General features: G+C 31.8%; 1 protein-coding gene across 1 annotated transcript in view; it reads right to left on the bottom strand.

The window, feature by feature from the left end:
• The window catches only part of LOC149771451 (dynein axonemal heavy chain 5-like), a gene marked incomplete at both ends in the record, with an annotated part of 186,111 nt that overhangs the window by 53,222 nt on the left and 118,047 nt on the right, over positions 1 to 14,842 (bottom strand). The window contains 5 exons of the mRNA XM_089948431.1: positions 1,041 to 1,155; positions 2,941 to 3,010; positions 4,184 to 4,264; positions 5,923 to 6,126; positions 10,243 to 10,307. Of these exons, the coding sequence (XP_089804557.1) occupies positions 1,041 to 1,155; positions 2,941 to 3,010; positions 4,184 to 4,264; positions 5,923 to 6,126; positions 10,243 to 10,307 (535 nt within the window). The remainder of the gene's footprint in view (positions 1 to 1,040; positions 1,156 to 2,940; positions 3,011 to 4,183; positions 4,265 to 5,922; positions 6,127 to 10,242; positions 10,308 to 14,842) is intronic.

Here is a 14,842-nt window from a genome sequence, read left to right as displayed (position 1 = left end):
CTAACAGCTGCCTCATTTGGCACACAGCATTAAGAAGTTAGTGTTAGAACTGGTCAGCCTGGTGTCAGGATAATGTGACTGGGTGGGACATCATGCTACATGTCTGCGGCATGATGCCTCAGTGCTAGACATCACTAAAAACTGTCACACTGCAGACATCATAGTGATATGACTTAAATTTTTTTAAAGCTATGTTAAAAATCCAGATCACACACACACACCCATACATAACATTGATTTCTATATTAATTTTTTACTGTCAACATCAATGCTTACTATGGTTTTCATAATAACAAATGTGTCAGAGAGAAATTGCATATTAATTTAAAAAGATTTTCTAATTTTGCATTATTTCATTTTTTTGCTGTTGGCTTGAAATAAAATATATGACTGATGATGTGACAAGTTTATACTAGTATGTCATGTGTAACCACATAAGTTGTGGACCAAATATACAAAACTGAAACTGCTGGTTCAAGAGACTGCAGATGTTTAATTTTTTAGATTATTTTCACCTTTTAAAGTAAATATATTAACATACTTAATATTATTTAATACTTAAATGTTTTAATGATGATAAAATATACATAAAAACCTTTTATACAAAGGGATACAGACATCAGTATTAAAAGTATAATAGAACAAAACAATTTTTGTCAATGGTGTCAAAATCTTTCAAACTGTGTTCATATGCCACAAATGTCCTTACCTATAGGACAAAAATTACAAAAGCTTGGTTCAGCATGTAAGGGCAAAGTTCTAAGACTGCTGAGGCAATGACTCAAATTTGCTCAGAAAATACTGAAACTTTAATTTAACCTAGTTTTCCTTAATATATAAAAGACCCATAACAAATTTGTATCTTGATCCATAAAGTCCTTAAAAAAATCATTAAGCAGAAATAAAAGGGATGCACAGCTTTACTAAAGATTCTATGTCCCTGACATAGATCATGGTGAGGATTAAATCATGTAAAGGTACTGTCTGAACTTCAAATCTGCAAAAGCAATAATGCAATATGTAGAAAAATCTTTATATACCTTGAACATCCATGAATTCATTGATGAGAGTTGTCTTCCCTGATCCTGGTGCTCCAACCAGTAGAACGTTCTGACCTGAGGCTGAGGCAAAGTCCATCAACAGTCTGGTCCGGATCTGAGAGTTGAAACAAATATCAGTAGGCATAATACAACATAATAAATAAGAAAAAAAGAACTATGAATTTTGTTAATTTTTATCTTGCCTGAGTTTACAGCATATTACAGGACAAAGACATTGGTTTAAAGCAGCAGTAGTGACAATAAAATACATGTTGAAACCATCAATAATTTTAACTTAAATTTAAGTTTTGGAAATTCATACAACATCTATAATAGTCCTGTTTGCTGGGGGATATAATTACAGAAAATCTTTTTTAAATATCGAGTTCACTCATCAACTCATTTTGTTTATCAATTTGCATTGCCAAGCTTGCTCTGTACCAGTCTATTCTAAAAAATTAGCATTATATGTAAAGCAATCAACTGCTTTTTAAATTCACTGGTTTAGAGTATCAGAAAACCAACCACGGTATTATCTTTAGAGTATGCTGAAGGGACTGATACTCAACTAGCCAAAAAGAATCTGCAGTAATTCATGAGAAATCTGTCCCCCTCCCCTTTTTCTTCTTTGTAACTGCTTGGTTTTGAAACCATTTTAGATATTAGTGAAGAAACTCTATCTAATTTGGTAAGAAAAATATTTTATTTTATATCCGAGTTAACATGCTGACAAATCAGTATCAAAATGTCATGACCTTTGACTTTGAAACTGATACCATGGGCAAATATATGTATACATGAATGTATGGGGTTTAATCGGATATCATCATAGTCCTTACCATATAGTGTAAAGTAAAAATAAAGATATGAACATTAAAAACTTTAAATCTTGAGGAAAATAAATCCTTCAAAATAAAAGAAAAGCATGCATTCTTCAATGATAACAAATAAAATCAATATTTGTTTTAAAAAAAGTATATAAAATAAAAAATATATGTTGCAATTTCAAAATAGTCAAAATGTTTACAAATCACTGTGTGCATAAGTTGTATGAAGTACAAAATTGTAAACAGTACAAGGTCAAGTAACTCTTTTTTAAAACTCATTTGCTATAGCAAGGACATAGTGGTTATATCTGCACCATTTTCATTCTTTTAAAACTCATTTGCTATAGCAAGGACATAGTGGTTATATCTGCACCATTTTCATTCTTTTAAAACTCATTTGCTATAGCAAGGACATAGTGGTTATATCTGCACCATTTTCATTCTTTTAAAACTCATTTGCTATAGCAAGGACATAGTGGTTATATCTGCACCATTTTCATTCTTTTAAAACTTGTTTACTATTGCAAGGACATGGTGGTGGTTAGCTCTGCTCCATTTTATTTAGATCCAATTACATATTGCAAGAAGTATTTAAGTAAAATCATCATGTTAATGGCCATCATAGTTTGGCTGAAAACATCATGTGATAAGATGACTTGCCTACAATGAATATTAGTCACCAGTTTTGTCTAATGTACATTTTTTTTTTAATTTTATTATAAAGTGTGATGTGTTTATTGTGCCTTTTACTACTATATAACTGGCACAGCCAGTAAAATAACAGCTGTTGCTGAATTTATTTTGACATTCAGTTTTAAGCTAATTTCCCACCAATGGTAGCTATTTAGACAAGACCCAAGGCAGAATGTGGTAGTTTAATACCCAATCATATGATGTTTGTGGCTTCCTTCATAGTTTCCATTTTCACAACCACAGGAAAACAGTTAATGCCACAACCTGAGCCATCACAAATACTTTATACAAAATGTAAGAGCATGTTGTATAATTGATGTGAACTTTATTACATTTAGTTCATTTAATGAAAGCATCTAAAGATCATATAAAATACTCACTGTGTTCACCGTGTCCACAAACACCTCTCCCAACATGTCCTGGTTATCAGCATAAACAGCCTCAGGTACTCTTTAAAAAAAAAGATAACAAAATAATAATAATAATAATAATAATAATAATAATAATAATAATAAATATAATAGTAATAATAAACAAAAGTGACAATGATAATACTTATAAACACATACATATCTTGCATGATAAATATATCAAAGAAAATAGAAAATAGAACTCGTATTTCTTCATTGAAACAAGTGAAAAGACTGTTATACAAAGAAGAAATGCCAACCATTTTGATAAAAATTAGTTTGTCTCTGTAAGCCTTACCAGAGATTAAGTTTTTATGTTTTTCCTCAATATGGATCAGATAGATATTCAACAGCTCATATGATAAAGTTAGTCAATCAATGGACAAATGTAATAAATATCATAACTACCAAGTACCAATGTACTGGTTGATTGCCACAAACCCGACAGAACTCAAAACAATGTATCTGTAACTACAAAGCTGTCACTAAAGGACTTGTATACTCAAGGCTGTTAAAATTTTCTGGCAAAATGCAATTAAGCAGTTAATTTTCAAGCTTTTCATTTCATTTCATTTCTTTATGACAAACCCTAAAATTTACTCTGGTACAAGCTGGACTTTTAAAGCCAAATTTGGCAGAACTTTTCAGTATATGATCAGCAATGCAATTAAAGTATGTATGAAAATTTAAAGAAGAAAATCTGGACTATGATAAAAGTTGCCACATTAATACACAGATGAAGTATCATGAAGACATTAACTGCAAACAATTTGTAAAGACAGTATTACTTATAATTGTCTGAACAATTCTCTACATATCCTCAGCTTGATAAACAATGAAGAGATGTGTGGAGAATAATTTGTGGGCAAAAAGAGATCAAGTTTATGTATTTAACGCTGTCAAGTTTAAGTAAATTTGGTATAATTAAATGTTAAATATTCAACAATAAAACCACACAATGAATTTTATCAAATTTTTCATCCTAAGATATCGTTTGTTTAGTACTTTCACAAGGATAGCAATGATACCATCCTAGATATAAAATAAAAACATCCTCTGATTATGAATTTTGGTGTATTTCAAATAGAATCCAGGATTCAAAGAGCTTCATTCAGCTGGATTAGTTACTTTTAACATTTTTTTAAAAGCATAAACAGAATTTGAAGTATTTCATTAGGGAAAATATCATTTTTAGGAATCTGCTAGAATCTACCTTGAGATCCAAGGATCCCACTCGCCTGATTCGTCTACATAATAGTCAAACACGCATATGTCTCTGTCATCATCTGGCAGTCTGGAAATAAAAGCCAAAAGTAAAATGATAATAATACATCTAATATCTCTGCTTAAAACACATACAAAACAAATAAAATTTTTGTTTTGGCTCTCTTCTCCAATTAGATACTCATAATCTATACAATAATAGTGGCATGACTTTGAATAAAATTTCTTGTATGGTGTTAAGAAGGGGATCATCCTGCCGACCCACCCATGTTACCCTGAAAATTCTGGAATCAGGCCAGACTATTCAAGTCTTGAAGACTGGGATCAACCCATGTCACACTGTGGATTTATACCAAAGTATTTTGCTTTACTTAGGATATATGTAATTGGAAATCAGAATATTTTCTTCACGTTGGGATCAGCCTAGCCAATTATTCTTAATTTGAGATCAACCCAGCTATACTGTAATCAACCTAGCATAGATTCTACTTAATCATGGATCAGTCCAGACTACATTCTATATAATGGTATCAGCCTAGCATAGATTCTGCTTGATTTGGGATTAATCAAGATATGCTTGGACCAGCCCAGCATAGATTCTACTGGGATCAGCCTAGCACAGATTGGAAATCATTAATGTCATATACAATGTGTTTCATTTAGATACTAGCTCATGAATAGTCCCCACAGAGAATGCTGAATTTTATTTATTTAAATAGTGAAATTGTTGTTATTGTCACATAGTGACTTGGTCTCTTTGTCATGATTGAATAAGGACAGGTAGCAAATATGGAGAGAGAGAGAGAGAGAGAGAGAGAGAGAGAGAGAGAGAGAGAAAAGGAGAGTGTAAAATACTCTTGAACTTTTGGGGTTTCTTTTCTGACAAGGCCTGTTATCACAATTATACATTTGTTGTGTATCAATTGAGTTATGAAACTGAAGCAAGTATTTAATGTTATGCAAATTTAGTGAGAAAAGTTTTCCTTGCTGGGTTAGGAGTGTCTCCCATCAATCCTGTCACTCACTGAAATTTCCAGTGTATTCAACATTATTATTCAAATAATTCAGAAACAGAAATTTGTTGGATTTTTTTTTCACGCCTTGCTTACAATGCTGTATATTTATGGTAAAGACTTCCTGTGATCACAGGGCTTTAACTGTCATATGCATGACAACTTTAATTGCTAATTTTACAGACAATAACCTAAAAGTAATCTTTGGATTGTATTATGTGTGATCAGTGATAATTCAGAAAGGATTGAAGGCATTAATGAGTTATGGTTGGATAAGTCATCACTAAAGAGCTTAAGTGTCACAAAACAGGTCAGCTTGGCTTCAGCATGTAAAGTTTATAGAGATATCTAGGCATACATTATCTCCCCATGCTAAAATACCAAAATCTAAACAAACAAAATATCACCTGAAATTCAATAATGGAAATAAACAGGTATGTTGGTGTGATTTGAATCAAGTTCAGGCAGTCAGCAACCTGAATTTATCTACAGCAGGAAGTGTGTGTGTGTGTGTGTGTGTGTGTGTGTGTGTATGTGCATGTATGCATGTCTGTGTGTCTGTGTGTTTGACTGTCTCCTAAAGAAGGCCATGATTTAGGCTGAAATGAGCTATTTAGTTTTGTTACATCATATGGCCAGAGGCTGCACTCTTAAGAAACTTCTGTTCTAACAATTTATGAGTAAAACAATTTTCAATGCTATGCAAAAGACGTACGCAGTTGAGAGGGTTTTGAGTAAATCACTGAAACTCTTTCTATCTTGTGCATCCAGAAGTCCACCAAATGTCCAGATGAGACAGAACAGGTACAGTCTCTCTATGTGGAGCTCTCCTCCAATCTCAATATTGTCTGCCAACATAGCCGAAAGAAGACCAAGGCAGGTTTTGAACAGGCCGACCTCAGACAATCGTAGGCGAGGTCTGCAGTGGAAAGAAAATAATGTGGAACATTGGAACAAAAACAAACAAATGATTAATTTTGAAAAATGCACCCCACCCCCAAAATGACATTTGCTTTAAAACAAAACATCCTCCCTTTCTGTCTGGTTATTTGAGCATTTGCTTTATAACAACATACATACTGTCTCCTCATATACATATGTTGATATTTGCTTTTTTTTTATTTCCTCTCTCTCTACCTAAATGTTGGCAAATATCCTCTTGTTCTCTGCCTGGAGATGTTGCATTTGCTTTATAATAAAACATCCTCTCTCTCTCTGCTTGGTGATTTTGGCAAAACAGCCTTCTTTTGTTCTGTTTCTATGTCTCTCAACCTGGAGATACTGGCATTTGCTTTATAACCGGCATTTGCTTTATAACACAACTCTCTCTCTCTCTCTCTATCAATGTTGGCATTTGCTTAATAACAAAGAGACATACAGAAAACAAAGAAAACTAATCTTTACATCCTGTATAAACATTTACATATTAAGATACTTCAGATAAATTATTCACATAATAGTTTTGTTTGACATCTGAAACACACCTGTAACGTCACGAAGGTCAAATTTATTAGTTGTACAAATGATGAAATAAGTACCTCATTATTGAACAGTCTGAGGAATATGTACTGTCTAAGATCAAATTTGTGTTAAGATGCTGATTCTATCCAACACTGAAATAATCATTGCTGTCAATCAATAATATTCTTAATGTCATCAAAATTAAAACTGCTAATTGACTATTAAGTCAGTTTTGCAAAACTTGGAAACCAAAAAGCATATTATGTTTAGAGTTTCATATATTGTTGTATCAAATGAGTACAAATGTAAACGTTTATTTATCAAGAACAGAAATAATTGGATCTGTCAGTAAGCAAATGGTTACGGTATACCCCCATACTAGTAAATACTACTTTTAACAAATGGGGGGATTACTGTAGAGGTACTAGTCTGACAAAGCAGAAACTTTTATGAGAAACAAACTCTGCTTATATTACAAATACAGAAAAGGTTCATGAAAATATCTCATATGGTTCTAGAGATATTAAGTGGACAGGAGTACAACAGATGGATGGACAGATGAATAAACACAATTTGTAATAACAAATGGGTATAACTCTTAAACTGGAGAACACACAGACTCCATTTTACAAGACAGAATGTCTAGTCATGATACCAAAGTAATCCAAATTTCAAGATGATATTTCAAAGGGTTCACAATATATTAAGTAAATAAAAATGATGGACTGATCAATGGATATGATGACTCCACTATACACACTCAAACTTTATTTGTGTATGGTCTAATTTTTAAAAAAAAACATTAAAAATGTATTGCCATGTTGACTGCATCTGGATCCCAATAAATAATGTTTACACAGATGTAATAACATGTTTAATTACATGTATACCTCATGAAAGTAAAGTTGTGTATGTCTGGAACACAGAATGTCATGTGTCGGGGAACAGGGAACAAAACAATGTGTCTGCCCAATATGATCCGGTCTCATGCTTTTCATGTATAGTACACATGATCATATTTTCCTTGTCTGATTTGATATATGTAGTACCCTTGTTTGGGGGAGATATGAAGATCTCACCTGCAACAGGTCATATCCTCATGGAATTTGGCATGCCTTAGGTGAACAAATCTTCATATCTCCCCCTAAATGGGGCAATGGATGTAAAATGTGATATTAGGACATTATATTTACAATCATTTAATAGCTATGATGTACAATATAATAATAACAAATCAAGTAAAAAATTGACATGATATTACAATCATGTAAATATGACATTACAATCATGTAACTATGTCATGATATTACAAGCATTTAAATATGACGTTACAATCATGTAACTATGTCATGATATTACAAGCATTTAAATATGACATGATATTACAATCATGTAAGTATGACATGATACTACCGTATTTCATGTATTTTTTGTACCCTTTAATTTTTTGTACATAATCCAGTTATCAAAATCATAATTATTTAAATGTATCATAATTTTTCGTACATATCATTTTGTATTTTTCGAAAAATCCATTAAATTATCAGACATAAAATTTCTACTAAGAAGATTTACATTTGCAAAAAGAATGATAATACTGTATTGCCATTTTGTTTCTATAAAAATTAATAATTAATTGTTAGTGAGAAAATAGAATGACTGATGCATAAGCTCTCTTATTGTCATTACAATATCGACTGGTGTTTATTATCAAATGGACAAAGCACTTCGCAGACCATACCTTGAAATATTGCCATTAATTAGTTCTCCTTATAAAGTCCATCACCATAACAAAACAGCATGTGCATTTTAAAATGAGTTTGGAAACCCTTTGATGTTTTCTTATACAACAAAAATTACATCTCAGTACATGCTAAAGTGAAGACCACAGACCTTTGGTAAACTAGTCTTATTGTTTCATTATGGTCATACAAATGTAAAATATAAAAACTTTGTCATTTTCTATCGTAATTTTGAAAGTTATGGACTCCGTTAAATCGATTTGTATATACACATATACTATCTTTCAAGTGTTTGTTCTGTTTTGACATGGATATAATTAACATTTTATTGCAAATCTATCCATCGATATACCGCTCTATTATCTTTATTGGCGAGTTCAAATAACAAGTAATGGGTATGATTGCTTGTCCTTATAACAAATTCTGTAAAGACAATGGCTTCAATAGCAAATTGACAGATTTTCATTTCCCTAAAGACAGCCTCATTTCCCTACTGGTAGCCTAACTGATTTGACCTATTCTGCTGATTCTTGCCCTCAGTCTGGTTTCAAATGGAATAACCAAAGCGCTAAGCATGTTTAATTACCATATAAATAACACTGCTTAGCCATGTAGTTGTTGTGACAATGTACATCGTAATTAAAACAAGAATGAATTGTTGATTTAGCGGTGTTTATTGATAATGGAATATTGTAGGGTCGTAATACACGAGGATTATCACAATCAACAGGTAACTCAAAATACAGTCTTTTTTCTCTTTGTAAAAGCTACAAATAAAAACCACCCTAAATAAACATGGTCTTATACACAGACACATTTTTTCCATCTCTCTCTCTCTCTCAAACACACATGCATGCATGCGCTCACGAGCATTAACTAAAACGTTATTTCAAGTTCTTTATTTTTTATTACAATTTGATAATGAGATTATTGCTGCTGTAAAAATACAAGTTGCACTTAATTTCTTGACAATGTGGACTCGTATCGTTGCATACAATTTACCAAAAAATAATACCCTTAATTAAGAAATGTTCAAACTATTTTAATCATTTTGCTAGTCCTACATGTAAGACCTCAATGCTGATATTTATGTTTTGACTTTTGTGCTCATTAAAACATAACATGAAATATGTCTTACATGTAGGACTATCATTATGCCAGCATTACACAACATAACAGCTACATATGCTCTAAATGCAGACGATCTTGCACACTGAGACATAATCTCCCTCTCTCTCTCTTGTTCACTAATAACAACAAAAATCTTTTTGAGTACTTTTATTTCTATTGTAATTAGATTCTTGAGTTGAGAGCAAAATGAGACAGATAATATACGTTTACTTTGTACATTTGTACCATTAGGTTGTTGAGTAGCACGTGTTCTACAGAATTAGTTAGGTACAATCCCTTTATTTTTCGTACAGTCAGAACCGAAAAATGATAATTATTTATTTTACATATAATTTTTCGTACACAAAAATTAATAATAATTTTTCTGTCTACAAAAAATTACATGAAATACGGTACAAGCATTTAAATACAACATGATATTACAATCATGTAAGTATGACATGATGCGACATGATATTACAATCATGTAAGTATGACATGAAACTACAAGCATCTAAATATGACATGATATTACAATCAAATAAGTAAAACATGATACTACAAACATTTAAGTATGACATGATATTACAATCATATAAATATGACATGATATTACAATCATGTAATATTAATAATGTGGATGGGTTGATAAAACTACATATATAAATGGTCTAGTATGTGAAAATGTTTTCCTCAATCATGAATCCCTTAGAACAACTTACTTGGCCTCATTTAATATAAAGTTTGATACAGGATCTACAGTCTTCTGGAATGCTCTCTGCAATACCTGCAAATTAGGAAATTTTATACAGCATAAGCAGATATTTCAAACATTTTAATGTCTATAAAAATTTTAATATTTTCTCTTCATAAATAACTTAATTTTAAAAACAAAAAAGTTTTTTAAAAAAGGAACATTAATAAATCAATTATCTTTTTAATTTCACTATTCTACATTATTTTCTAGTATGAAAACTATGTCAACATAAGAAAAAAGTATTCAGGTGATCCTCACTAAATGAATGTTTATAATATAGGCACTCTTAAACCAATTGCACAGAAAACTGACAATTTTCATTTCACTGGCTCTTCAAAAACTGGAAGCAGGATACAGTCTGAGAGTGTTTTGAGAACCAGTCAATTAAGGATGGTATTGCAAAATGAAATCCAATAAGAACTATACAAACACTATTCACTCCCAATTCCACCAGCTCCAAGATGATCATGGTGATACTACACAGACTCTAATGAAACCAACCATGTAAATTTTGATTCTGATTTTACTTTCTCAAAAATGTTTCAATATTCCATGCAATGGATTTTCTGTGTATGCTTTGATTAGGATCATGTTTTTGTAAAGTACATTCCTATTTTGAATCCTACAATTTTTTTTGCTTTTAATTATAATAAGACTGAGTACTGTAATTCATGCTGGATGTCTAAATCGGATGATGTAGTCTGATTTATTACTGTCTCTTCATAAGAGCATTATAAAAAAATGAATATAATATAAAGAAATGCAATATTTACCAAACATGACTTGAATTTTAAAGAAAATGAAAAAAATGCACAATAAATTAGTTAAAGTAATTTAGCTGCTGCTGTCCTTCCTTAAAATTAACAGCAGCTTCATTTACTATGGACTCAATTATTTTTTGTGGGATGCTAAATTTCAGTCTTTTTTTCTGTGAATGAATAGCATTCTTCTCTAGTCCATGATAAAATTTTGAAGGAAAATCACTCAAATGCATCACACAAATATTTAGAATAAAAGACAAGCCATAGCATGTTTACTGAACGAGACTGAAATAAATCTAGATTACAGTTATTTCTGTCATGTGCTCTATTAAATGTATCATGTTACACAAATCAAAATTTTTAAAGATATGCAAAATATGATGAAAAAAACAATAGCCATTATATTACTAATAAAAAATATAAACAGCCCCATGAGGACTTTTTCATGTAAAAACTGAATTATATAAAATCATGACCAAAAATAAGAGTCCATCAAATAGACACCTTACTAGTCAAAAAGAATTTGCAGGTATCCACAAGAAGTCCATTCTTCCATCATTTTATTCTCTTTTTATTCATTTGTGTTGAAAGCACTGTAGATATTCTTGAGAAACTCCCACATACCAAATTTTGTAGCAAAAGAAATGTGTTCATTGAATATTGAATACACAATACAGTGCCTGGGACAACATACAAATCTTAACCATGGTGTGATGGACAGATTAATGACTAGACAAATAAGTGAGACTATATGCCCTACCAGTGATGTGGTAGGGCATACCAATACATTTTTATATATTTTGAGTTAACATATCTAAAAGATAAGTGTCATGGTATTTGACCTCAACCTGGTATCATAGATAGACTGAACTCTTCTTAGTGTCAACAAGAAATAAGCCATATGCCATGTTTATTTATATCCATGATTAATAATAATTTGACTTGCTGTATTCATAAACCATTATATTTATTAAAAGAAAACAAATTAATAATGAATAGGCACTTTCCAAGATATTCTTCAGAATATATGCACAAGCTGGGTTTGATAAACTCCATTCATGTATGCTTGTGTTATCATTCTCACAAGCCAGTACAGAAAAAAGGTCAAGCCATGATCTTTGACCTTTAATCAATATCAGTGTACTATCAGGTGAATTTTTTTAATTGAAAAAAAACCTGAATCCAAAGCTTGGTTGTAATTCATTTCTATATTTACAATTCAATGTGTTCATAAACTCAAATACAACGGTGCCAGCAGGGACCTTTTGACTTCACTCCAAAGTGAAGCAGGTCTCATTTTCAAACTCCTTCATAATCTCAAGGACATGTTGGTGGCTAGATTAGTAAAAACTGGTGTTGATACCATTCATTCTGGTAAAAGAACAATAAAAAGACTTTAAAGATTGCAACGAAGGTAGCCATTCTAATGACAGACTGGGATCATTTTTATATAGGACCTGCTACATGTTATAAAAAAATCTTTTAGTGAAAACCCCATGTAGATAAAATCAACCATTTCTTCAGAAGGAGTGATGACAAAAAAGGTTTCCATGATGGCCTAATTTAGCCATGTTGGAGGTTAATTATGCACCATTTACACTTAGCAATAACTGGATATCATAAAAAGCTGTTTAGTGAAACTTCATATCAATACAACCATTTATTCTGGAGGAGTGGTGGCATCATGATGTTCAAGATGGCAATGCTGGATGTCAGATTAGCACCATTTTCTTTTCCTAGGATCACTAAATATTATAAGAAGTATTTTGGTGAAAACACATGTTGATATAACCATCAGTTCAGGACAAGCAGCAATACAATTCAAGTGTAGCATTAACAAGACTTTCAAAAAGATAACCGTGGCAGCCATATTGACTGTCAGTGGGCACCATTTTCACATATGACCAAACATATCTCAACATGAATGTGTACATCATGTTTCAATAATCCTCTCAATAGTTTAGGAGCAGTGATAACATACAAGTGTACACTGTAAGAATTCTGGACAATGGATATCAGACAACATGCCAAAACATATCCTCTGCTGTCTTTGACCAGTACAGTTAAAAAGAAAAAAAGAAAATTCCTGAAGATATTTTTACAAATATAATTTGCCCTTTGCACTGAAATTTATCTTAAATTACACCAAAAGAACTTCATAACTATATACTATTAGAACATTTTATGATATATTAACTACTTAGTGCATAATGGTTTTATAATTATAAATGGATCAATATTTTATGTAACAAACAACACTGCATTGCATAACTAATACATCACACTGAGTTTTACTACAGATTCCAAAAGCAAGCAAATTCACTGCACAACTTAAAAAATCCTATGATGGCCTCCAGGCCCAAAATTTTAAGTTTCACGAAACAGCACAAAAATGTAGATTTTTGTTTCTTCATAACTGATGTGAAATACTGGGCAAGTAATAGAAACTGTTAATTTGTCCAGCAAAATTTTCAACTTGTTTAGGATTGTCTGACCAACAGTTCTTCCATCTCTGCATTGTATGGGGTATAGTGCAGCTGACTATCATGTAAAATCTTGATCTTTATAGTAAATACTATTCGTCTGCATGACCAGTACAAAAGACAAAAACAAAAACACATTAAAAATACAAAACTTTAAACTGTTGTAGTCAAACTTGCCTGCAGTAAAGGCATAAGCATTCATGGACATTACTAGCATTTGATACTGGTTTGCACATAGCTAAACTGCAAAGTGCACATGAAATTAATGCATTATATGGAAACATGCTTCAAAAAGCATGCTGCATTCATGCATCATATGGAAACATGCTTCAAAATGCACTCTGCATTCATGCATCATATGGAAACATGCTTCAAAATGCAAATCACATTAATGCATCATATGGAAGCATGCTTCAAAATGCACTCTGCATTCATGCATCTTATGGAAACATGCTTCAACATGTACATGACAATCATGCATCATATGGAAACATGCTTCAACATGTACATGACAATCATGCATCATATGGAAACATGCTTCAAAATGCACTCTGCATTCATGCACTATATGGAAACATGCTTCAACATGTACATGACAATCATGCATCATATGGAAACATGTTTCAAAATGCACTCTGCATTCATGCATCATATGGAAGCAAGCTACAAAATGCAAATCACATTAATGCATTATATGGAACTTGCTTCATCAGTAAATCTATTAAAACCAAAAAGCTGCATATTTCAGCCTTTGTCACATTAAAAAGTATAATAGTTTTCAGAAGTACACATTTCACTGAACTCTTCAAATTTGGACTCCCTGGATTCAACTGCCTAAGTCCAAATACAACTAGTGGAACATTAAAAGCAGGTATAAAATTATGTACCAAATCAAGTGGACAATTCTTTTCCTAACATTATTTTTATCCTTATTATTTACAGCAAATTGAAAACTTAAGCACTTTGCTAGCTAAGAAACTTGGTGTTCTTGTTGGCGTGACCAAGAGTTTATGGATAAGACTTATAAAGTCAGACATAAACTATGAAGTTTACACATCCAAATTTTGGGATTTAAACTACAACACCGGAGGTGCAAAGCCAGTGCTTTACCAACTGCTTCCAGATCCCATATTCAAGCTTGAAACTATACAATCAGAACTCTCCATTACTGAAACTTAGTATGCTAATAAAGAGGTCCATACATTTCTCTTTGTCATATTATGGAAAATCAAACTGTATTAATTCTGACTTTGAACTTAGGTTTAAAGCTGAAGAGGTTTTAAGAATGCAGGCTCCAGGGCCATAGTTTCTTACACAAAGA

This window comes from Sinohyriopsis cumingii, unplaced genomic scaffold, assembly GCF_028554795.1.
Source record: "Sinohyriopsis cumingii isolate HCF-2022 unplaced genomic scaffold, ASM2855479v2 utg001850l, whole genome shotgun sequence".
Taxonomy (NCBI): Eukaryota; Metazoa; Mollusca; class Bivalvia; order Unionida; family Unionidae; genus Sinohyriopsis; species Sinohyriopsis cumingii.
Note: the sequence above shows the minus strand (reverse complement) of the source record. Positions and strands in the feature narration are given on the sequence as shown.